The 24,034-nt window shown below is 41.4% G+C and overlaps 1 protein-coding gene across 8 annotated transcripts in view; it reads left to right on the forward strand.

The window, feature by feature from the left end:
- The window catches only part of mef2cb (myocyte enhancer factor 2cb), a 66,817-nt gene that overhangs the window by 23,376 nt on the left and 19,407 nt on the right, over positions 1–24,034 (forward strand). For all 8 annotated transcript variants that reach the window (XM_053228786.1, XM_026931232.3, XM_026931234.3 and 5 more), the window contains 2 exons: positions 7,342–7,542; positions 17,127–17,330. In XM_053228786.1, the coding sequence (XP_053084761.1) occupies positions 7,489–7,542; positions 17,127–17,330 (258 nt within the window). In that variant the 5' untranslated portion in view covers positions 7,342–7,488. The remainder of the gene's footprint in view (positions 1–7,341; positions 7,543–17,126; positions 17,331–24,034) is intronic.

Raw genomic sequence — 24,034 nt, forward strand, 5'->3', positions numbered from 1 at the left:
TACAGAAGGAGAGTTTACAGTCTTTCTTTCCATCCTCTCCTCAATCTGGGTTACTTCATTTCTGTACAGAGCTTTGGGACTGAGGAAAGAGAGAGAGAAAGATAAGAAAAAAGAAAAGCTCAGGTTGAAGTTATGAAGGACATCCTTGTTGAAGTGCCATGCCTTCGTCTCTCTCTCTCTGTCACCTTTTAACAGACTGTCTGTGGTGAAATATAAAACTTCTAAGAATGACCTACGACTCAATGACTAGTTTGTGTGTTTCATTTAAAGTGGCTGTTGTTAGATTTTTTTTGCCTTGGATGTACATTTTTGTACACTCATTTTGAAATATTTGACAGTCAGAACCTGCTGCAAAATTTCTGAAAGTCGCATAATTTGCTTACAGAGGCAAACAGAAAGCTTAGACTTACACTGATAAAGGAGCAGGTGTTACAGTTGCTCAGTTAAAATGCAACTGTTAAAACTTATGCGATTATACTGGATTATGCATCTAATATAAATTACTGATCACATGCAAGAGATTTTATTACCCAGGAATGTGTGTCTAATATTGGCAGATTTATTCCAGATTTTGTTAGGCCACTATAGATATACAGCAACTAAACCAAAACTTCTGGTAAAAGGCACTTTTACCATCTTTACTGAATTACTCAATAGGAAAAAAAAGAACTGTGCAATCACTGAACATGCTGATTGATCGGGATAAAAGAGGATTGCTTAACTTCCCTTTTCTCCCTCTCTCTGACTTCTTGGCCAGGCATCAGAGGGTAGAAAAAAAAACTCAATTTCTGTAAAACACTTCAATATCAAGTGCCTCAGTGGCTTACTGTACATATTTGCCTTATAAAAAAAACTGAAGAGAAGGATATAAAGGGGAGAGAAAAAGAGGAAAAGAAGAGGCAGAAGTGAGAAGGAGGTATGTTGGCACCCGCTCTCAGTCTCTGAGCCGCGTTAGCCTCTGGGCTTAATTGAAGCCAGGAGGGAACGTTTAATAATTGCTGTCAGAAGATCAAATTTAATTCTCTTTTTCACAGGACCGCTGTAGGGTAGGGTGAAACAAATTGTCATCGGAGAGCTCCAAATGAACAAAGCTTTTAATTAGTCTGATTAGAATGCTGAGGTGGTGAGGGGGCCGAGGAGGAAGTGTGCGACAAAAAAAGTGCGATGAAATAATCAGAGGATCATCTAAGCCTGCAGACATGCCGCAGCCCTTCAATGCCCCTCCGACCCCTGAACAAGGCTAACATCATAAGATGCTCTCATCCTCGGCTGATAACATAATTGGCCGATGTTGCTGGGCCTTGTCTCTTCAAAGTGACACAGCTCAGGGCTGTGTTAGTGTAGGGGGGAGATTACTCACCAAGCAAACATGGCTCCTGCTTGTATTTATTCCTATATTTTCTATCCAGTGTTCAAAATCTTGTGTTTCATGCAGCTTTGTTGGCTGATCGAAAGTGAACTCGTAATGTCCTAACTTTTCTTATTTTTTTGTGCAAGCCTCCAGCAGTGCTGTGGCTGCACCTGGATCTAGAGCCACTGTGCATGACGTGGTAGTGGTTAGACTTTTGCTGATAAACACAGCTCTGCTCTTGCAGATGTGTGAGGAGAAGAACTCAAACGCCCGATTGCGGTTCTTTAGTCAAATCACTCATGCATCACTATGTTCCTGTAAAATATTACAATTAATTGCAACTTCAGCGTTTTTTTTTCTTCTCCTTGATCAAGACCTCAGTGATTTCTTTCCCCAAGCCCATGACTTTCTTACCTTCTCCTTTTTTATTTCTGTACCCAACCAACCTATACAGTTTGTGCATTCATTTGTCGTGCTTCCACTGTATTATGAACTCATCCACAAGTGCAGTAACACTTACAGCATACAGATTTCAAACAGCTGTGGATACTGAGAATTATGCATACATTTAGTTATTTTACCTCAAACACTTCCTTTGTTTCTCTTAGAACATCTGCAGGATTTTATTTTTCATCCAAAAAACTGTCTCAAGTGGACAGTTATCCTCTAGTACAAAGCTTACACACTCCGTATCTCTGTGCTGAGCAGCTGCCTCATCCCTGACATCGAGCCACATTGTCCTTGGGTGGCTTTGCAATGGCTAACTGACAGACGGCTCTCACCTGGCCCGTTTTACCCATGCTAGGCCACACTCACTGTTTACTGACTGAGTGAGGGACAAGACTGCTGTCAGCACTCCTTCATCCATCCAACCCTTTTGCTACATTGTGTGGTCACATGTTCCCAATGCAAGGCCATATTCCGGGAATGATCATTTCAGATAGATAAATACAGTACATACCTTATTAAGGTCAGATCATCAAGATAATCTTTGGAAATACCTTCACCTTTCACCTTACAGCTTTGTTTGTACGCATTTAAAACCAGTCGCTTTAACTACAGGTCCTTGGATACTGAAACAGACTCAGAAACTAGTGCACGGCACAGGATAAACATGTCAGATTTTCTCCTCGTTTGATAAAACACTGGAATGCCTGGAGCTATTTCAAAAAGAGAGGTTTTTCTTCATGAGAAGTCCAGAATTTGTTTCGTGTTATTAAAAAAAAATGCACAGCTGATTGCAAGAGAGACAGGAGCGAAACATTGCAGTGGAGGAACCCTGAAAGAACACTCTGTGTGGTGTAAATGAAACCTCTCCTTTTCCATCGAATGCCCTAATCTCACATAGCAACTGAAAAGACCTATTCACCAAATACCGCCCTGCAGAAACGCAGTTCATCCATAATTTCACACATTTGCTAATAAAGTCATGTATTGTGACATTTCTCTCTTTTTTTCATGCCATGGATGCCATAATCATGAGTGCCATAAAAATATAGAGTCATTATGGGTTTATAATGTGTAATGTTGAGACTCAAATCCATCGGTGGTAGGAATGCAGTGATGTCATTTAGTAAGTGGTTTTGGAAGACGGTTTGTGTGTCAGCTTTGTCAACTCTGCTGCCCTCTTGGCCCAGAATCCTTTGCTTCCAGTGCTTGCATCAGAAAGTGGCCGTTTGGTTACGGTCAGCGGTGGCGGCGGCAGCCTCAACTCTCTTTCTTTCTGTTCGTCTCTTCTTTTCTGGCTGGAAGAAGGAAGCGCAGGAGTTTTGGTTCCCATTTTGTGCACTCTGGAACAGTTTAGGAAAGGAAGCACCTTTACACCTTTGATTGTCTGTGGTTGCTGATGTCACATCCTTCCTCCAGGCTCTGTGTTTGTGTGAGTCTGCGTGTGTTTCCTGTTGCTCTGTCCAGTTGTGTTAGAAGGTAAGACCAGTCCTGAAATACTGGTGTATGAAAATATGTTTGTGTACTTCATATTAGCGTCATGTTCATCTCTCCCTCCTGCTAAACATAATGGGGGCCAAAGACAATCCATGTGTTCGATTTGTCTTTATTGCACTATTTCAACGTTGCTTAAAGCCCACACATACAATCTTGCTAAGCTCAGAAGGTGGTAAAGCATCATGCTGCGAAAGCCCACATTTCTGAAAGCCTAGTTCTGCCAAACCGAATCTCCAGTTTAGGTCACTCATCCCATTGCGTATTGGATGGACAGCAATGGTAGCCATTCGTCAGAGCTCGTATCTCCCCCAAGCAGCCAGTACAACACTCAGGAGTCTGTGCATGTAATGACATTACAGAGACAATAGGCCTCTCAGGATCCACTCGCTACGGCCCGCCTGTCTCCCTGTGCACCATTAACTATCGCTGATAAACAGCTGCCTGTCTGCAAATAAGTGCATTAAATAAAATCGGCTCTAAGAAAATAAAGGCAGTTAGGGGAGGAAGAAAATGTGCTTCAGGGATTAAGCAAGAAGAGGAAAAAAGACTTCCAAGTGTGAGACTTGACTAGAGATTGTCCTAACATGCAAATTATTCGGGAAGAACCATTGAAGACGTTTTTTTCTGGTCTCTTCAAGGAAATGGGAGTTTATTTGAAAAGTGCGGGGGTTTATTTAATGTATCGCACACCTCCTAAAAGGTTTACTTACTGCTCTGTAATATGTTATTTCAAATCTCTGTGACCACATTTCCCTGTGAGGATAGAGGGTACTTGCCTTTTCTCAAGCACATGCTATTACCAAATATGTTGCAGATGTGCAGGAGAGAGAGGGAGACGACTGTGGTGACAGTGCAAGCTGAGATGGGTAACAAGGTATTCGGCGTGGCCTGATACAGGATACCATTGGAGATTCATGATTTAAAGGTTTTGACCTATATGTGTGTGTATTAGGATTGTAATATGATACAACATCAATGTGTAGTTGCTGCAATGATCTTTCATTACAGCTCATTAACCAAATATAGTGTTCTAATACACTTAAATGTGGCAGCCTGTATCTGATAAGCAAGCACAATAAGTCATATTCACTCTATTAAGACTTTGACAAATACAATTGAGTGTAATTTTTTTTTCTCCCTAAGTGGAACACTTGGGAATGAAACGACCCAGAATTGTGCCTGCTTTTGTTCGTACCCGTTGCCCTTTTAGCTCCAGTTCTCATCGAGAGAGGGGGAAATGGAAAGAAAGAGAGAGAAAAATGCCTAGCAGCTCATTACATCTCTGTGCTGGCGTTCTTTTTCTCTTTGTCTTCCTTTTTTTTCCCTCTCACTCTCTTCCTCTCCAGCATTCTTATTTGTGGCAGTAGAAAAGAGGCGTAGTTAACAGATGGGAGGGTCAGCAGCAGCACTTCTCTCTTTCTCTCCCCTGAGAGACCTGCTCATCTCCCTCTCTATCATCCTCTCTGTTTCTCCCATGTTCTCTTCATGTTTTACTCATTTCTGCTGTCCTTGAAGTCACACTTACATAAGGACCCAGCTTATCAAACTAAGCTTCCATCGCTGTCTTATGGCATCCACTATGACCTCTCTCACACTAAGCCAAGGATCTCACTCTTGGCTCTCTCTCTTCTTCCTCCTCCTTCTCTCTCTCCTCATATGCTTTGGCCACGGATTAGTAAATTGGCTTAACAAATTGGCAATCTCTCTCTCTCTCTCTCTCTCTCTCTCTCTCTCTCTCTCCTTCTCTGTCTCTATCTGTCTTTATCTCTGTCTATCTGTCAGTCAGAAACACACACATTGTCTGTATATCCAGTCACACGTACGCGAGCAGCACTGCATACTGCTTGTTCTCATCAGGGCAACCACACTTGTGTGGGAAGATCGGTCTTCCCAGTGTCTGTGTTTGTGTGTGTGTGTGTGTGTGTGTGTGGTTGACAGAGTTGTTTTACCAGCTGTGCTCATGTCTACACAGTAGTTCATCGTTCTATTGTAAATTGGATTCCGCTCATCTGTGGTAATCTAAAATGATGATGATGACGATGATGATGATGATGATGTGTGTGTGTGTTTGTATGTGTTCTTCAAACACTAACTGTCTTACCATATTACTACCCCTAAGGTATTTTTAATAAAGAACCCAGAAGAACAAAGATTATTTAATTAATGAGAGTGTTTCTTTGAGTGATTCAAACGGAAAGCACACTTTGATTTAGTTAACTGCTTAATTGTTTGAGCTTTCGGCTAGGCCAAGCACGATTGAGACTGGCGAACACGGCTTGTGCCAGCTTCCTGACTGCATCTCGGTAAATATTTACCCAGTAATCTAGTCATTATCACCAGCTTGTCTCTGGGTTGTTTTGCTCCTTGTTCAACAGTAGTCCTTCAAACAATCATCATGCTAGCTTTAATTTTGCCATGCAGGTGTTAAGACACGTGCTTGCTAACAGCTCGCACAAAGTGTGATGAGCGGTGTGCGGATGCTAATAAAGCATAATATTGAGGCTCATTATTAATAGAGACCACAGAAGACAAACACCCGCTGATTATTAACAGAACTAAATTTTTCTTTGTCTTGCAGAATGTTTGTCTTTGACAAATAGGTTTTGACGTGGTAATGAGAGATTTTGATAACTGGGTGTAGAATTTTATGAAGTAGCCACATGGTATGACGATATGGAGAAAAGTGAGACCGAATTTAACTGCTCTATGAAATGAATTAATCATGGAATTCACCTTATCAACTTAGAATCTCTCCTTACAAGTCTCACTCAGACGCAACATTTTAACACCAGGCAAGATGTACAGGGTTTGCCTGTGCGAACGTCTCATACTTAAGTTTCTGAAATCTGCTTATCAAAGAGCAAGAGAGAGACAGATATGTAGACAGAGGGGAAGACAGAGTGACACATCTTTCACACGTAGCAACATCAATGTCTCTGACTCGTTCTGGCAGCCGCCTGCAAATGTGTTTCAGAAGAGCCGAAAAGAAGAAGGGACAGGGGAGGAAGCAGAAGAAGAAGAAAAAAAAGCAAGAAGAAGGTGAACGATGGAGGGGTTTTAATGCGACGCTGCTGACAGCTTCGCTGCATTACACCCAGCCTAAATAATGGGATGCTCATTTGCATAACGAGGGACGTTATCACCTCTACTGTCAGAAGAAAACACAACAACACTTCTGCTGCTCCTCCCTGAGATGAATTGGGTTGGCCTACTTTACAGCGCCAGGGAGGTGCACTTGGCTTACATGCACACACTCTTACGCGCACATATGCACATACGCATACAAAAGATAGCTCGCACTGTTTGTGTTTGCTAGCTCCCTTAATACGTGCATGTCTCAAAGATGAGATGGTTTACAGAAAGCCGTGTTGAGTGAGGGCAGCCCTTTCAAACTGAGGAGGTCTCAGCAGGAGAGATGAGCCGTGAAGCGATTACAGGATCATGTCATAGATAGACTTATTGAGTGTGTATTGCAGAACAAATCAGAACAGCCATTTTTGGCACGAGGCCTCTCTTTAAGATCTACAAATACCTGAATTGCTTTAGTAAGTCAGTCATGCTTAAACAGGAAATCAACTGCTGTTTCACATGCAAAGTCAATTCATTTTTTTAGATCATCTTTCTCTTGAGTTGTTGTCTAGCAGCTTGTAATACATGTGGTAGCATTTTCTGAGACTAGGAATTTTTTTATTTTTATTTTTTTTTGGAAACTAGATTCACGTGCTGTTCAGCATGGCATAAATATTACATTGTGCGTGATTAGAGCCGTTAAGTTCGTGTCACTTCGTAAAACCTTGTCAAAATCTGTGCGACTGTGGAGAGAGTGTGACAGTGCTGTCTCCCCTCGTAGTCAGAGCACCGAAGTGCTGGCTCTGATTTGCATGATATCGACAGTGAAAAACAGAGCGCTCTCGCAAAAATGTTGACAGATCCTTTTGTCTTTATTCACCATCCCATGTGCTGAGATTATGCTTTTTTTTCTTCTTCTCCACTATCTACCATAAAGCTCTTCTCTGTTTCTCTCTCCATCTCTCTGTGTATCACAGGTACAGCTGCTGGAATCTTTGAATTGAGTGGAGCAAGTACAGAGAAGAAAGCCTGGTTTGAGGAAACACAAAAAAAGCAACAAAAAAAGAGAGACAAGGCCATAAAGTTATTTCGTGAAAGAAGAGAGTGAAGAAAGAAACGGGACAATGGGGAGAAAAAAGATTCAGATCACGCGGATTATGGACGAACGCAACAGACAGGTAAGACGCACCAGTCAACAGTTATGTAACGCTGAATTCAGACTTTTTAACAACTTTCAGGAGTGGCGTACTTTCAAACTGAAATGATCCTTTAAAAATAGCACCAGCGGCTCTTAACACCCTTCATATGGCCCGTGGCCGACGTGCCACTAGCTGTAGCTAATGTCAGTGAAAGATTATTTTAGCAGGGGTGGGTTCGGAGTGGGAGGGGAGCACAAACAAACAGAAAAACAACCTCTAAGGCACGCAGAGAGAGAAATTGGGATGTGGGTGGATCTATGGGGCCGTACCACTAGGCCCAGTAGTTTTCCTTTTACAGATCAGGTTGTAGGTGGAGGCCAATGAGATATGAGCCCTCAGCATGACATCATGCTAGTGGCCTATGTGGCCTTTCTACAGTTATTGTTTTTATCTTTTATAACCTGGTATTTTTCCACATATCCTCAGATTCTTGTCTGTAATGATGTAACCTTCAAACACAATGAAATGACTGTAATCATTATGCTCAGGGATGAATTATATAGTCATAGCTAAGTTTTGCTATTTATCCTCTGAATGATTTCATTTGGATTTAGGATTAAATGTAGGTTACTAATATGAGTCTTTTCATGACCTAAACACTCAGGACATGAGACACCAGCCAGCCAGGGCTGCAAACACAGACAGATATCATATCTAACAAATTCTGTACTTGTATCGATTATAGTGGTGCCAGTAACATAGGTACTTGTTTTACAGCAAGATCAATGAGCTCTTCTCTTCTCTGTGCATCTGATGTTTATGCTCGGTGGCTGCCAGAGAAATAGGAGTTTAAAGGTGCCTTCAGAGGGCAATCTGTTAAAGGCAGCAAGGTCTAGGAAGACTCTTGGTTTCTATTATTGTTACTTTATTTTATATTTAAAAAACACCCTTTTGTGACTTACTGAAGCCAACAGTTTTGATGGCATGGAACGGGTCCACACTCCAGTTAATGACTGCTGTCTGGACTTTGGGAAGGGCTGATCAATTATTGAAGGCGGAACAAGGGGCAGAGGAGGAGTGAGGGAGAGAAGAGGAAGAGGAGAGTGGAAAGTAATGGGTGTGTCAGGCGGCACAGACGGCAGGGGAACGGTGGCATTAGTCATTTGGCACTCGTGGGTTGAGTGAGTTCTCCCCCCTGAGGAAACCAGAGGCTCACATGCACATGGCGGAGAAGCAAAGATTCACACAAATGAGTCAAAGCCTACCAGCAGTCTCTTCTTGTTTTTCTCTTTTGACTGCTGGGAAAAAATACATCTCTTATTAATCTTTGAATAATTTCAAGACTCTATTTAGAAGCCCTGCTTACTGGTTTTATTTTTTTTTGCAGATTAATAAGGTAAAATATGCTTAAGTAAGACTCTTTCAAGGCACTGTTTCTTCACCACATTTCACTCATTCAATAATAATTTATAATAGATGTGTTGAGATGATATGATGAAGTAGAAGTGGTCAAGGCAGAGGCGTAGTTTCTTTGATGAATAGCCACAATAGAAGAGGAGAGAGAAAGAAAGAGGAAAGAGAGCAAGAAGGATGCATAGTCTAGGTCAGGATGTTTTTGGGGAGGCTATCATATTGCACAGAAAGCATCCTGTCCTGGTGTTATCACTGCTCTCTTTCCTTCTTTCTCTTGCTGTCCTTCTCTTACTCTCTCACTTTTTCTCCCTCCCCTCCCTCAAGATCAGAGATTGATACAGGAAGGACACCTGATGAGAGTCGATGCCACAGCTTTCCGGGACTTGAGATCAAGAGGGAGAAGGAGAGGGCAAAGTGAGGCAATAAGAAAACCAGAGAAACTTTTAGGATTTTATTTAGAAAAGAGGAAGTAGCTTCACACCTTATCAGTAATATGGTTTTGTAGAAAATAAAACTAGCTATGAGACTATAGTGATAAGTCTATAGGAATGGTAAAAAAACTGCGCAGTATTATCATTATCCTGTCAAAAATAATTCTTATATCTGAATGTAGAAGTTGTGTGCAGATGTGGCCTATCAACGATCTTTAAAGGTAGCTGTCCTTCCCTATCGAGATCTTTGACTGACTGTATCAAAGTACTGAGCTCTGTGTGATACAAGGAAACCATGAAGACAGACATCACAAGACAAGAATGAAGGACCTTTGACTCACAACCCTTTTTTTTCTCCCCTCCCCTCTGCTCTCAATTTGTTGAAGTCGTGGCTGGGCCTTTGCATATTTTCACTTCCCCTTTAAGGAAATCTTTCCATACCAAAGCAAAATAAACAGCTGCCCGCTTCAATGGTGTTACCTTTGGTGCAACATTCTTGAGATGTTTGCAGGGCTTTCATGCAAATACCATCACATTCAGTGTTTGATGTTCCAGTTCCTCAGCAAGTCCCCACAGTTTATCACTGAGAGAAAAACCACATGGTTAAATTAGTTGAATTTGTTACAATAGCTAAGTTTTCAGCTAGCAGTTCTACTGTATATCACCCCAAATAGGCCCGGTTTTTAGGCCTACATTTTGAGACAGTGACAACAAGCTGTAACATTGAAAAAAACGTGGTTATAGATGTCTTTATACACCATTTTTTGTCTTATATCACTCTCAATTGAGTGGCAAGTGTATAGCTGGCCACCCTGCCTGTAGTGCCTTGCTTGCAGACACCGGACCCTCATCGCCTTGGGCGGCCACTTGGACCCCCCACCTCCACCACCCTCAAAAACACTTCCCCAGAGCATGGCCAGTTGACTGACTGCCCAGACGGCCACACAGGGCATTAGTGTGCGAGGCCTGGCTACTTGCCCTCCGGCCACTCAAACACTTTCCCGGGCGCATCGACATGAAAGGATCCCCTGTGTGCTAAAATGTATTAGCCACCATGCTAACTCGCTGCCAGTCTCTCCTTCACTAAGAATACTCGATCCTGCAGCAGTTCATTCTTAGAGAGATTCTCTGAAACAAAGGGCACATGAGAAGGTCACATCGGATCACAGCTGAATCAAATGGCATCATTCTAAGTGAGACGCCTCGCTGCCAGTCGGGAAGCAGCCGCATCGGAGTCGGCTGTAATTGGGCCTAATGGAGGGTGGCTAATTCGAGGTTGTGATCCATCTGGCCAGGTGGTGAGACAAACTTGGGTCAGGTCAAGAGAGGCCAGGGAGGAAGTGGCCTCTGATGGCAGTGGGCAGGATAAGGGATGTCATTAGTCATAGAAAGGATAAATGGTTTGCAGCTGACCCATTGTGCTTCAAGAAGAAGAAGAAGAAGAAAAAGAAGAAGACGTTTTTAGTGTGTTAGTATAGAAGTAATGGTTTTTATAAATGTAGTTAATATAGAGACACGTGGGTGTGTAGAGGGGTTTAAATCTGGAGTTACATCATGCTGCATTGCATTTGAAAAAATGAAACAAAACCACTTCTTCTCGCAGTAACTTAAGACGCTGGCCCAAACTGCATTATGGCATTTGCATAAAGACATTTCCATGGCATCTCCAAGACATAACTTGAATAAAAAATCTTATCTACATAACACAACACCTTAACAGGACAAATAGTGTGAACATGTGATGTAAATTTTGAAAAAGCCACTTAATAATTATAAATACTCAGTGTGCTTATAGCTCATAAGTAATGCAAGTTCTCCTGAGCATCCAGCATTATCTGTTTATTTGTCACCCCACCACATTATCATTTCACCAGCACTTTCAGATTAAAAGATTTAGCTAAGACTTTCAACTTTACATTGAGTGCAATTTCTCTTCATCTACGCTTCATGGTGGAGTGATGGTATTGAGCTGGAGCCGGATCTCAGCACTCGTGACAACAGAGACATCTCTCCAATCAACAGTGGTGAGGTGTGAAACAGTTTGAGTGAAATTAACAGCAGGAAAATAATGAGGCCCTCTGGGTATCCCGTCACCCCTACTCACCTTCCTCCGATTCTCACCTTGCTCCTCTGATCGTTTCCTCTGCGTCTGTCTCCTCAAAAAAATGCACTGCACTTAGTTCTTCTTCTTTTTTTCTTCTTCTTCTTCTTCTTCTTCTTCTTTTTTTCTTCTTCCTCTCGAAGTCCCTTTATTTCAACAAATTCTCCAAATTGCTTTTCTTTGAATTGGATTTCCACAAATTCTGTACTTCCTCTTGCATTAATTTTTATTCCTTCTTTTTTCTTATTATTGTGCATCTTCCTCTTTTAGCCCACCATTTTTATTTGGTTTTCACACATTTCCTCCAAGTTTACAATTTCCATTAATAAATGAATAAGGGAAACATTGGCAGTTAGGCAATTAAGACACACTGATACTGAAATGTGTTATTCCAAGCTAAATTTACTCTATAGAGCTCACCCTTAATACTTTAATCCACTTCTCACACATTTTCTTGTACACTTGTAGTGTCCTTTCTCTTTAAATGTGGGTCATCCAGAAGGGTATAGAGATGGTGTTGAAGTCAGCATAAATAAAGACACATAGTCATACAGAGGGCTTCACTGTCAAGCTTAAGCATGCACACCTCCAATTAAGACTGGTGTAAATGGGCGGTACAGGAGAATGGGTCTCTAGGGTCTGCGTGCAGTATGTGTATGATCCAGCGTGAGGGACACAGGGGTGGGGGACGGCATGGTGACAAATGACTACTCGTCCTCTCTGTCTCTGTCCACCGGCAGAACTCCCCTGGGGAAAACAGCAAGCCCGGGAGGCGGGAAGCAGAAGCGAAGCCATTGTGAAGGGGAAGCCGTCAGGCACTTCCTGTTATGAGAGGAAATACACAGAAATGTGCTTCCTGCCCCCATGTCTCCAACCCCCGCGCATGAAGGGCCGGGGAGTCAGACTGTTACCGACCTTGTTTCTTCTAATCGTTTAGCCATTTGGTTTGTTTTTCTTCATATAGCCATCCTTGTTAACCCTTTAATGCATGACCAACGGTTTGTACATACTTTAGGTTGTTAGCAAACTAATACATATTAACAACCATGATAGGGTTAAACCGTCAAAGCATTTTTCCAAATAATAAAGTTTTTTTTTTTTTTCCATCAAATGCATTGAGCTACACAATACAGAGTGCTGCTCACAACTAATTGTAAAAAAGTGTAACTATTATAATGTAATGTTATTTTATTGGTTACGTATTTAATGGTTGAGAAATACTAGGGAAGTAACGCATAACTGAAAGAAATGGATGATTAAGTGGGTGGAAATGAGGTCATAGGTCACTAGTACCCTGAGGTATGCATTTAAGAGTTAATTGTGTAACCAAATTCCTCTGTTGTCTGTCCTGTTAGAGCTCATACTTCTTCTGTATTACATTCAGTAATATAGAGGGATTGATCACGCCTGGCCAATAACAAGTGTTCAAGCTCGTGTGTATATTTGTATTTCACACCGAGGTCTTCAAGCCAGTGTTAGCAGTAACCTTTCTTGCAGATGATTTTGCACAGCAGTCTCTTGACTGTTCTCACCCACTAACTATGTAGTGGAGAAGGTGCCATAAGTGCCATAAGTGCCATTTTCAGCAATTAACGCAGTGACTCGCTGAAGGCTCTAGAGCACCCGTAAGACTGAGGCATGACAATGTGGGGGCAGCTTCAACAGAGAACTGGCGAAAAGGAAGAGAATCATGTTGTAAGCTCTTGTGACTTGCCATTACATCAGCAGCAGTATAAGTGGAGAACTTTGCACAGCATGGAATGGCTCTTAGAAGGGCTCCAGATGATATAATTTGTTTTAACTCCACAGTGACTTGAAGGCCCTCTCACTTATTTTAGAGCATAAGATTGTTTTTTGACAATCAATGGTGGCCCCATCATAATTGGTCTTTAACTTCACCTACATCCATCTCTGTTGTGACCAGGGGCGAGAGATGAGTGAGGCCAGAGCATGCTCTCTCCATTAATTCAAATGTCCCATTGGGCTGTCATTGTGCTGTTGTGACTAAAGAATAAAGGAGGCAAGATTTTCTGATTTTAAAAGAACTCTAAACCAATGGAACATCTATGTACAATGAAGAGGACAGATCATCAGTGATGGAAGTATATACATAACATGAAACCATGTTTTAGCACAGGGTCCTGTTTTTGTCTGGGTGTAGTCCCCTATAGTTTGCTGACCCTGTTTTTTTTTTTTTCTTCTGTTCTTGCAATTTGCGGTTCTCTATATATAAAATTCTTTACACACGGCATTCTAATACGTGAACTGAATCTTCCCTGACACACCAGAAAAGCCAGAAAATTCAAACTTGGGTTACACTTTCTTCGGCATCTACAAAATGAGTCAGCAACAGCATCATGAAGAAAGTTCACACATTCAGTGGGCTCCATGGCACCAACTTTCTGTTAAAGCTCTCATCATCATGGCCTATTCTTCAATAGAAACAGAACTGTCAAAACAATCGATGGTGTTCTCCAAACTTTGCCTAATGAACACCGCTGATGAGACATAATCAAAACATAATCACTTCCTTTATGGCTCAGCGGAGAGGAATGACAGCAGGCCGTTGACAAGACGAGTAGAAGTAACCATAGAAGTAATTTTATTTTACAGGAGCTGTCAGTGGGAGAGGCCACAGGTATCTGCCACTGCACAGTACTGTCACCAATCGCATGGCATTCCTGTGAAGAAGAAGACAGGTGTGGGTGCGTGTCAGGGTGTGTGTGTGTACTGTGTGTGGGTGCATGCACAGTCTTAAAATCATCTGTATCAGAAACAGAAATAGATGTCAGATATTGATTTGGTGATCCAATTAATGTAATGCTTTGGTAAAAGTTTTGTTACTTCGGTGTGGGCTGTGTCTGAAATAAGAAAGGTGTTGGTTTTCAGTCTTTAATGAAAGAAATAGTGTGTCACAGCCTGTATGTTTACCCTTTTATCAGACATTTACAGGTATGATATAAAAAATCATATGATAATCATACAAATAAATATTATGTGATAGATAAAAACTATGTGATAATCATACAAATAAATACCACAGGTTTCAATGTTACCACATAGGAATCTTGCCCCCTACTTGAATAACCAGTTGAATCCACACTTCTCTCAGTTAATCATAGATTGTTAGCTAGTTATATGCAAAATTTTTCCAGCATTAGCTTAGCTTTGTTGTGGCACATTCTTTAACGTTATCTAGCTGGATTTGTTTGAGGATTCTAACTAGCAAACCCTGCTTGGGGATATTTTCTGATGTTTGCTAGCTTTTGTTCTGAAATTTTCTTGACATTAGCTAGCTAGATTTGCTTAGGCATGAACATGTTGAGATAGACAACTAGCTAATATTGCTCTGGATACTATTTTGTGATAGATAAGATACTAGTTTGTGTTTCAAAATACAAATAAACTTGCACACACTAGCAGCCATGAATAATGAACAGGATAGCTTACAGTATCAGTACTACTAGTAATACAAGGATATAGAAGCCTGGACAGATTTTAAATTAATGCTAACAATTTCTTTTACATTCAAGCCAGTTATTTTGACATTGACACTCTTCAAATACACAGTATTATGTTGGTTAGGTAATTATCAAAGCTATCTAATCTAGCTAACTAGCAATGACATTGTATTGAATTATCAAACTATTTATGTTATACAGTGTAGACACGTTTGCTTTATATTTCATGGAGCGCCCTGTGCAGAACTTCCAACCAGTTTCAGTATGCTTACAGCATCACAATTAAGAAAAAAGTATTTTTTTAAACACACTTGTTTAGAGTATTGCTCTCAGCCTTCAGTTTACCAGAACAAATTTTGTACTTTATTTCAAGATACATGCTAGAGCATAAAACTATAGCATAAAGCTATATTGTCATATCTGTACAGCATCACATCCCAGGTAATTGGCTTTGCTGCAAGCCCATATACAGTATCAGATAGTTCTGACTTACATACGGCACATAAGGGTCAGTAATAGCAACAATGAGTGTACACTGAGACAAAAGTGAACCAAGTGTAAGCAGCTACATTTAAGATGCCCACTTCTACTTAGATTATGGAATATTTTGTGACTACGTCTCAGCAAAAATCGGTCCTGGTTCCTCCAGGGGAAATGTGCTTAACGTTTCAGAGATCCTGAGTGCCTGGTTTCCTGAAAAGGTTCCTACAGTGGAACTGTGCATCATATTTAATAGCATTTGTAATCTGGGCAATATTCTGTGCTTGTGTATTATCAGTTTTGTGCCAAATGTGGCACAAAACTTTAGATTTTCGTCTATACTGGACATGTGGTCCCATCGAGGAGGCTATGTTTGTGGCCCTGCTGCGGCAGGCGGATTCTGATGAGGGCATTCCACAGCCGTATGTGAGCCAGATGAAAGTGTGGGCCAACCCTGGGGTCATCGCTCCTTTGCTACCTGAAAGAATCTTTTGTTTTGAACTTCAAGAGTGGCATGGCAGAACAAAAGGGGGGAAATGAGAGATTGTGAGCTCCATTTTCAGCACATATGCGACTGTCTGATTATGTGTGTGTGTGTTTGTGTGTGTATGTGTGTGTGGCATATTCCCTTTTGCCTACTTAATTATGTATTTCTTACAAGTTTTTTTGAGCTAGTGAGCTTGTAAACCTTCTGAAATACTACATGGGCAATTTTTGTTTAAAAGAAATTCAACTGTTTTGCCTAGTTTGCCTGTTTTTGACTATTTTTCTGCCGTATAACACAAACTCCAATTTATACCATGACAAAGGGCTGGATTCATTTCTTATTTTCTTCTAATTTCTTCTAAACAATTTTTATTCATTATCAGTATTGTGTTTTCAGTAGAGGTGCATTTCTCTGGACTAAACATGTTGAAACACGCACAGGGGGATGTCCAGGGGTGTTTATTTTTAATGTTACTAATTTGATAGACGAGAACATTTACTGAGAAGTTACATGTCAGCACTGTGAGCAGTGAGAGATGACGATCTGTGCGTGTGTATGTGTGTGTGTGTCATCTGTCTATATACGTGCGGTTTTGTTCTTTTGGAATTAGAAATTTCAGCTGTATCCATTTCCTTTCTCAGAGATCCACCTTTGCCTTGAATATAAACTACACTAACAAATTCAATTGTTACAAGGTTTAACAATTGAATTTAGCAATTCAAACAAAGTTTAAGAAGAAGAAGTTAACAAGTGATTAAAATTGAGTAGTGTCAGAATCATTATCTCTTCACAATTATACAATTATAAAACAGAGTCTGTCTGAAGTTGTTCACTCATTTACCTCTAACAAATATTAGAGGATAATCTGAGGCATTTTAATGCTTAAGCATATTCTAATAACGCACAGGGTTTGACTTGTTCTATAAACCCAGGTTTTTGCAAGAAATTCTTTTCTGTAACCTTTGCTTGATATACGAGTGGAAAAAGTCTGATTATGCCAGTGTCTGTTTTCCCAGACATTTTGGATGAACAAAAAAGAAATCGGAAAACATTGATTTTCCAACAGTAGTTTTGTTCTGTGCAGCTCAAGAGTGAGAAAGATTCAAGACAATATTCTCACACCTTTCCAATCTTGTGTAAATGCCCTTTAAACATGTTTTCTTCTATTCTCTTCTCACTCTCTCTGTCTCCCTCTCTCTCTCTCTCTCTCTCTCTCTCTCTTTCCCCCTCTCCACCCTGTCACAATGTAGGTGACATTCACCAAGAGGAAGTTTGGACTGATGAAGAAAGCTTATGAGCTGAGTGTGCTATGCGACTGTGAGATTGCCCTCATCATCTTCAACAGCACCAACAAGCTCTTCCAGTACGCGAGCACCGACATGGACAAAGTGTTACTGAAGTACACAGAGTACAACGAGCCTCATGAGAGCAGGACCAATTCTGACATTGTGGAGGTGAGGAATCTGCCGTACACCAGCTAGCTGAAACACACGCAGCTTGTACAAGCTGACTTGAGGAGAAATGAATGGAGCAGAGAGTGATAAATGTTGTGGGTTTTAATATAATCATTGGGGAGATAAAGTACAAAATCATTAATTCAGCTACAGTTGTAATACATCCCAATTACATGTGAAGCTTCCTTCATGCATGTGGAGGAAGAGAGAATCGTAGTGTTACTAGAGGGCATGCTCTAGTGCCAGACCACTGCTACTGTTTTAGCAAACAGACATTAGCCAGTGTGTATGACACAAGCTCCTTGTATCCCGCTTGTCTCTGGCCACTTTGTGTCTCACAACAGTGATCGAAACATGCTAAAGCCTTGGATAAGTCTCAGGCCTCAGAGACATGCTGTCTGCTGGTTGCTGCGCCAGCATTGGCCTCGTTCCTGAAACCAAAGCCGGGTTCAGTCCGAGCTAAACAGCCATGACAGAGGCCAATCACGAGGCAGACGTCCAGTAGCAAATGTTAAGCCCAGCGTGAGTCGCTTGCGCAACAAGCTTTCCACACAGACGTGGCCAAGGACTCAAGGGCTTCTGAGGCACTTAAGGATTTATGGGAAAAGATGCTGTTTGTCCTCTCTGGATTGGTGCAAGTGTCAGCCAGAGACGCACCTTAGCTAGCTCTTTTTCCCTGACTCCACCCTAATATGGTTATAACCTAGTGTTCTTCCTGATTCAGCTTGTCAGCTAAGCCTTACCCGTGTGTTGATTCAGGTGAGTTTCCAGTATGGAAAAAGATCGTCCGCAAGACTGGAAATGTACATAGAGATAAGGACTGTAACGGAAGCTTTGGGTTCGTTATGCCATTCTGATCTTTGTGATCATTTTCAAAAAAAATCTGAAGCTAAATCTTCCACCTGACTTGCTTGTTTTTTAATTCAAAATTATGGCTTCTCTGTAAGAATGTAAATAAGATCCTTCTCCTTATAAAAGCTTGAGAATTATACAGTACACAAAATTAACCAAGCTCTTCTGTTGTGGTTAAGTAGCACTAGAATTATCCTTTACTTTGTCATTGATTCAGACTGTATTTTTTTCTGTTAACAGTTTTTCACTCTCTCTCTCTCTCTCTCTCTCTCTCTCTCTCAGAAATATTGCATAAACCCTCCAGAGTCACAGCACGCTTTCCCTCAGTCCCCTCTCTCATCTCCATTTCACACAAGCTTGTGTATACAAAAGCTTTTTTTTTTTTTTCATTTGTTCGATATTGCTGTAAATTAAGATTTTTTTTCCCCATCTTTGTTCCTTCATACTGTATATTCATAATGTTGAGACATCCTTGCACACTGAGTGAACACTTACATGAAATGTATCTAGAACACCAGTGAGGAACATTTACTGTATCTGTGATTCTGTGATGATCATTTCACATTGATAAGAATCGCACTTGATTCCGAACTATATAGCATACTGAGACTGGATAAAACCTATTGTCTGCTTTATATTTCTATCACAGCAGATGTGCTTGCCAAGTGAAGCCAGTAGACCACTACACTCCCTTAATGCATTATAGACATGTGTATAGTAGACTTTTAATCTTGTCTAGACCTAAACTTCAGCCAGAGAATGAATTATAAATTGTCCTGCTTCAATTTGGAATTCCTTGAAACCAAAGTGCATAAGTGCATTACTATCCATTAAGTGGCAAGTTAAGAGCATATCTGGTAGCATTAGACATCCGTAGGCTAAATCACATTTAAATACAATAAATGTTAAACAGCCACCTCAGAAATAAGTGATCATGCCATTTTGGGTCACTTCACTTTACATCAGGCTGTCATGTCTTTCTTAACTGTTATTACAGAAAGCACAAGTTCCAAACTGGCACAAATTACACAATGTCTGAAATGTTTGGGGAACTTTGATTTAGTGAAATATCAAGAAAAACAACCAGAATTCCAAACATTGGTGTTTTGAGCACACATTATAAAAGAACCATAATTCAAGGATAATCTGCTCAGATGTGCCGAAGGGAAAGGGGTGTGAAAAAAGAACAGTGTGGTTGTAGAAGAAATAGAAGTTAGTGCTAGCTCCTTGTCCACCCTGGCAGATTTGTGCTAGTGAAAATTGATTGGGAGTGCGCCTGAGGCAGCAAGCTAACTGGATTTGCGAGCATGCGAGCTCCTACAGGGCCCCCATTTGGCTGCTGCTAGGTTACATCACGGCCGGGGGAGATGGGGTAGTGGGAGGTCAAGAGGAACAAAGCAGACTTACTGTTGTGATGGCAGGATAGGGCTGAAGCCTTCAGCTGGGCTTCGGGAGGAGGGCTGGAACTGGGAGGTGGGTGCTAGTTTTGAAGAGGTAACACATCTAAACTTTTGTGTGAATAAAAGAAAAAGATTGAAAGACATACATCTACAGCAAACGTATACATCCACGCCCTTGTATATTTATATCCACAAGTAAATATTCTGTCTTATATAAATGAAAGAATCCCCAAAGGCTCATATAAGGATAAAAAACAAGCTCAATGATAAAATGTAGTTGTTCCTGTCTTTGCCCAGCATGCCTTGGAGGGTGCAGTGGGAGGATAAGGAGAGGCAGGGGAGCCGGGCACAGCGTGTGGGCGTCTCGAAGAGCGGCCTGCTACATTAGCAATAAAGCTCCATGTAATTAGCATGTCTTCGGCTGATAATTAGCGTCGCTGGGAGAGTGGCAGCAGCAGGCTCTGCCCGGCCTCTTTAGCTGTGTCTGCAAGGGGCTGAAGGCCCTACTCCCTCACCCCAGCTCTCATCAGCACGCTTTTCCTCTCTCCTCTTCCTTTCACTCGATTTTCATCTCGGCTCTTCAGGGTCAGGCCTGTTCCTCTTTTAACCCAAACGTCTGCTAGGCTAGCCGCTCAATCCAACATGCTATAATAAGCGCCTATATACAGCACATAAGGAAAAAAACAAGACCGAAAAGAGCTAAAGAGAAAGATAGACAGATAATTTGCTCCAGCTCCAATGATTTATGTCCAAATAAGTAGAAACTAAACCATCTTTTTATGCATTCATGCAATATGTTTTATCACTCCTATGAAGTGGAGGATATGCACTAAATGTGAGGAATCTATGGAGAACCTACTCCGACTGAGACTTAGTAAAGCAATGCCAACTCGGAAAAGACTGCTCACGACAAATCAGTGTTGATAGCACTGTCAAACCCTACTGAATATGGCAATAACATAGTTGTGCTTTCTTGGTGTGTTGGTTCATCTCAGGCAAATTGTTTTCAGTGGCTTTTTTCTTTTTTTTCTTACACAAAAACCCATTAAAAGTCTCCTGCAAAGCAACATCTGAGGCTCGACAATAGGTGGGCAGGTCCAGGTAATTACATGTAAAGTTGCAAAGAAAGACCAAATTACAGGTGCTTACATAAGGTAAAATTAGTCTGTTTCAGACTAGCAGGAAGAAAGCAGCGCAGTGCAGTTGACGGAGTGGGATGTCAAATATTTCGCTGGCATGCATACAGCAAATGGTTTATTTGGCAGCAGATGAAAAACTCAGACAGATAGAGTTCCTATAACGGCAAGTGCCAGGCAAGGCTACCCGACATGTGAGGAGCATTAGAGAAGAGCCGAGACAGGGCTGGGAAAATCGGTGGGTTGTTACGCTCTTTTCCAGCATGAGTTAGTGATACTGAAGACCGGCTATGTTGCACCGAAAGTGCTTAGTTATTGGCGACGCTCTTCAAAGTCTTCCTATCCTTTAACAAGGCTTCATTCTAAGTTCAGGTTTAATTGGCTAGCTTTTTATGTGATGAAACAATATATCAAGCTTTATTTTACAGTCTTTACTAGGATTGATTTGACATTAACCTTTATTACATAATTTATGGGGTTCTTAAATAAGAGGATATGGGAACAGCACAACAACCTTCAAGTCAACCCTTTCACATGTACATCCACATGGAGCCAGTGGACATCTTGGGCCAATCTCGTTCCCTCCCCAGATTAACCTAATCTGAACATTCATCTCTTAATCTTGGCTAGCGCTAGCTCCATCCTCCATCTGCAACTTCTGAATGGAAGAGAGCGAATAAGGGCGGCAGAGGTGTTGAGGGAACAGCGTGTGAGAAAAAGAGAGGTCGGTAATTATTTTCAAAGGTCATTCTGTTAATGACTACCTGCTCAGCTAATGAGATTCCGCAAAGCTCCCTCACGATGTTTTGCCCTCTTATGGTTCTCCGTATGGTGAGATGTGTGAGAGAGCGCATGCAGGGCACTCACCTCCCCTACACTGTCGCCTATCTGAAGCAGAGAGGGAGTGAGGGAAATAAAAAAAACCTGCACAGAAGCGTCAACTCAGGTTCATTAAACGTCTTGCAGAATGCTTAATGTTGCCAAGAAACGCTAATTAATTGGACTGATTTCAGTTTAATTTTTCTTCAAAGTAGCCGTTATGACTTAATTAAAAGATATTTGGCTCGTGTGGGTGCTTGCACGTCAACAGCCTGCTAGAGCACTCTGCCTCAGTCGTCTCGTTCACTCTTTCCTTACTTGTTTGTAGTGCCGACATCAGAAGGAACATTCGCCCAGAGCAGTTCTCTCGCAGCGCTGCACATGAAGGACTATTCATTCTACTTACAAAGAACTATATGATAACTCACCAAAACAACTATGTTAACTCAGAATGCTCTTTTAAGCTCCAATCAGATAAGTTGAAGTGTTTGTGCTTATCATGATTAAGCAGAATACAAACTCTCCTGTCCTTCTCGCTTGTTCAGGGGCCAAAAGTGTAACAGCAAATAGCATGCAGTTTATGGATATTAGATAAGGTGAAATATGAGCAATCATATGGATGTTTTTGGGATTTAAGGTCTAAGTACCCTTTTTTCCAGCTGTGCTTTTTTTTCTAGTGACACAGTGCTGCTGTAACACCACTAGAGCAGGGCTTCTTAAACCTTTTGCTTCCAGGGACCACCTTATGATCACAGCACAGATTTAATTTAAAGAACAAATAGGAACAAATATGTTCCATCATATTCACTTATTTGAGCCTCCACTCATTTTGATATAGATGTATTAGCGATCCCTCTGCATATACATCACAGACCCCTAGGGTCACCAGACCCCACTTTGAGAACCATAGGAAGAATCATATGGCTGAGAACCAGAGAAATGAAATAAGATGGAATAATAAAAAGAACTGAATTTTAATTCAGGAATTAGTACAGTAACACTTAAATTGGTTTTGGCATCCATTTTTAAAGTTTGGCTGCTGCTCAGCTTATTCACCAATGGTTTTTTATGTCTCTCTATAAAGATATTATAAAGTTCTCCCTGAGCAGAAATGAGCCACAGTCCTTTTTCTACAAGTCAGATCAGTTGAAAAACAAATTCTGTTTTCTTTGTTTGTGAGACGTCTTTCAACTTTCAAAGCCAGGCTGATCAGTCAGCAAGTGAGGAGTTTCTTTGTGCTCTTCAAGCCTCCCAGCCTTCCTCATCTAAAGCTGTTTGGACAGACGGCAACAGAATAACTTGTTGTACTTATACCTCGTGGCTGATGAATTCTTGAGGGGCATTTGCATGCTCTCTCTCTCTCTCTCTCTCTCTCTCTCTCTCTCTCTCTCTTTCTGTGTGTGTATGTCTCTCTCTCTTGTTTTCCCTAGCCGTCATCTGATTGGAAACAGCTGCAGAGCACACGCAGCAACACTTTAAAAACGAGTGCATTTCAGATGTCCAAATTGGGAGCCCCTTCCACCACCCCCTCCTCCTCCTCCTCCTCCTCCCTCTCTTTCTGTCTCCCTCCCACTCAATCCCTCCATGTGTGTGTGGTGTGTGTGTGCGTGAGAGTCTGTGTGTTTTTTTAGTGTTCTTCCCCTAATAAATGCCTCAAAAAAACCAGTAGTGGCCTAAAAATAGCAACCAACGATTCTAAATTTAGCACTTGGCTTACTGCTCTGGCGAAGCGAATGGAGAAGAATAGGCGTGGAGAGACAGGGTGAGTAAGCAAGCCTCTATTCATTCAGCACCCGATGAACTGCTGCCCTTGGCCAGCTAAGGCACAAGACTCAAATCCCCCCTTTCCCATGCCACCAGACCTCAGGGTGCCAATAAACATTTGATCGTCGGGATAAAGGTTCTTTATTATTTACTTCTCTTTTTTTTGGCTGTCTGAGTTTTTTCAGTTTTTTTCTCATTCCTTCACAGTAGCAGTGAAGTAAAACACTTTGATTTTGTTAAGAGGGCAAAGATGTCATATATGACTTTCTTACCCTTTTGCTACTGTGTTCTTATGGGAAGAAAGGGACAATAGATCAGGCATTTTTAAACTGTATTTTCTCTCCACAAAGGCACCAATATGTGAGAGAAGGAGAAAAGTGCAGTATATGTGGAGGTCAGACACAGAGAATTTTTATGTGATATACCAGTATTCAAACATTTTTTTAAAATTCAAAATAACATAAAATGAGAGTCGCGCCCTCCTCATGCTCCCTGTGAGTGTGGGCGGAAAAACGAGAGGCTATTTTGGGCTGTGGGTGTAGATGGCATTCAGCAGCGCTCCGTGGGCTCCCTTCGGGCCTGCCGGGTGTGGAAACACAAGGTCATGCCAGAGAGGTCAGGTGCCTGCTCATTGTTCCTCAAAGCTCTCAGCCCTTTCCTGTAATGCAGCTGCACGATAAGAGGCCATGCAGTAGACAAAAGCTGATAACTGATCTGTGTGTGTGCGTGTGTG

This window comes from Pangasianodon hypophthalmus, chromosome 24 (assembly GCF_027358585.1).
Source record: "Pangasianodon hypophthalmus isolate fPanHyp1 chromosome 24, fPanHyp1.pri, whole genome shotgun sequence".
Taxonomy (NCBI): domain Eukaryota; kingdom Metazoa; phylum Chordata; class Actinopteri; order Siluriformes; family Pangasiidae; genus Pangasianodon; species Pangasianodon hypophthalmus.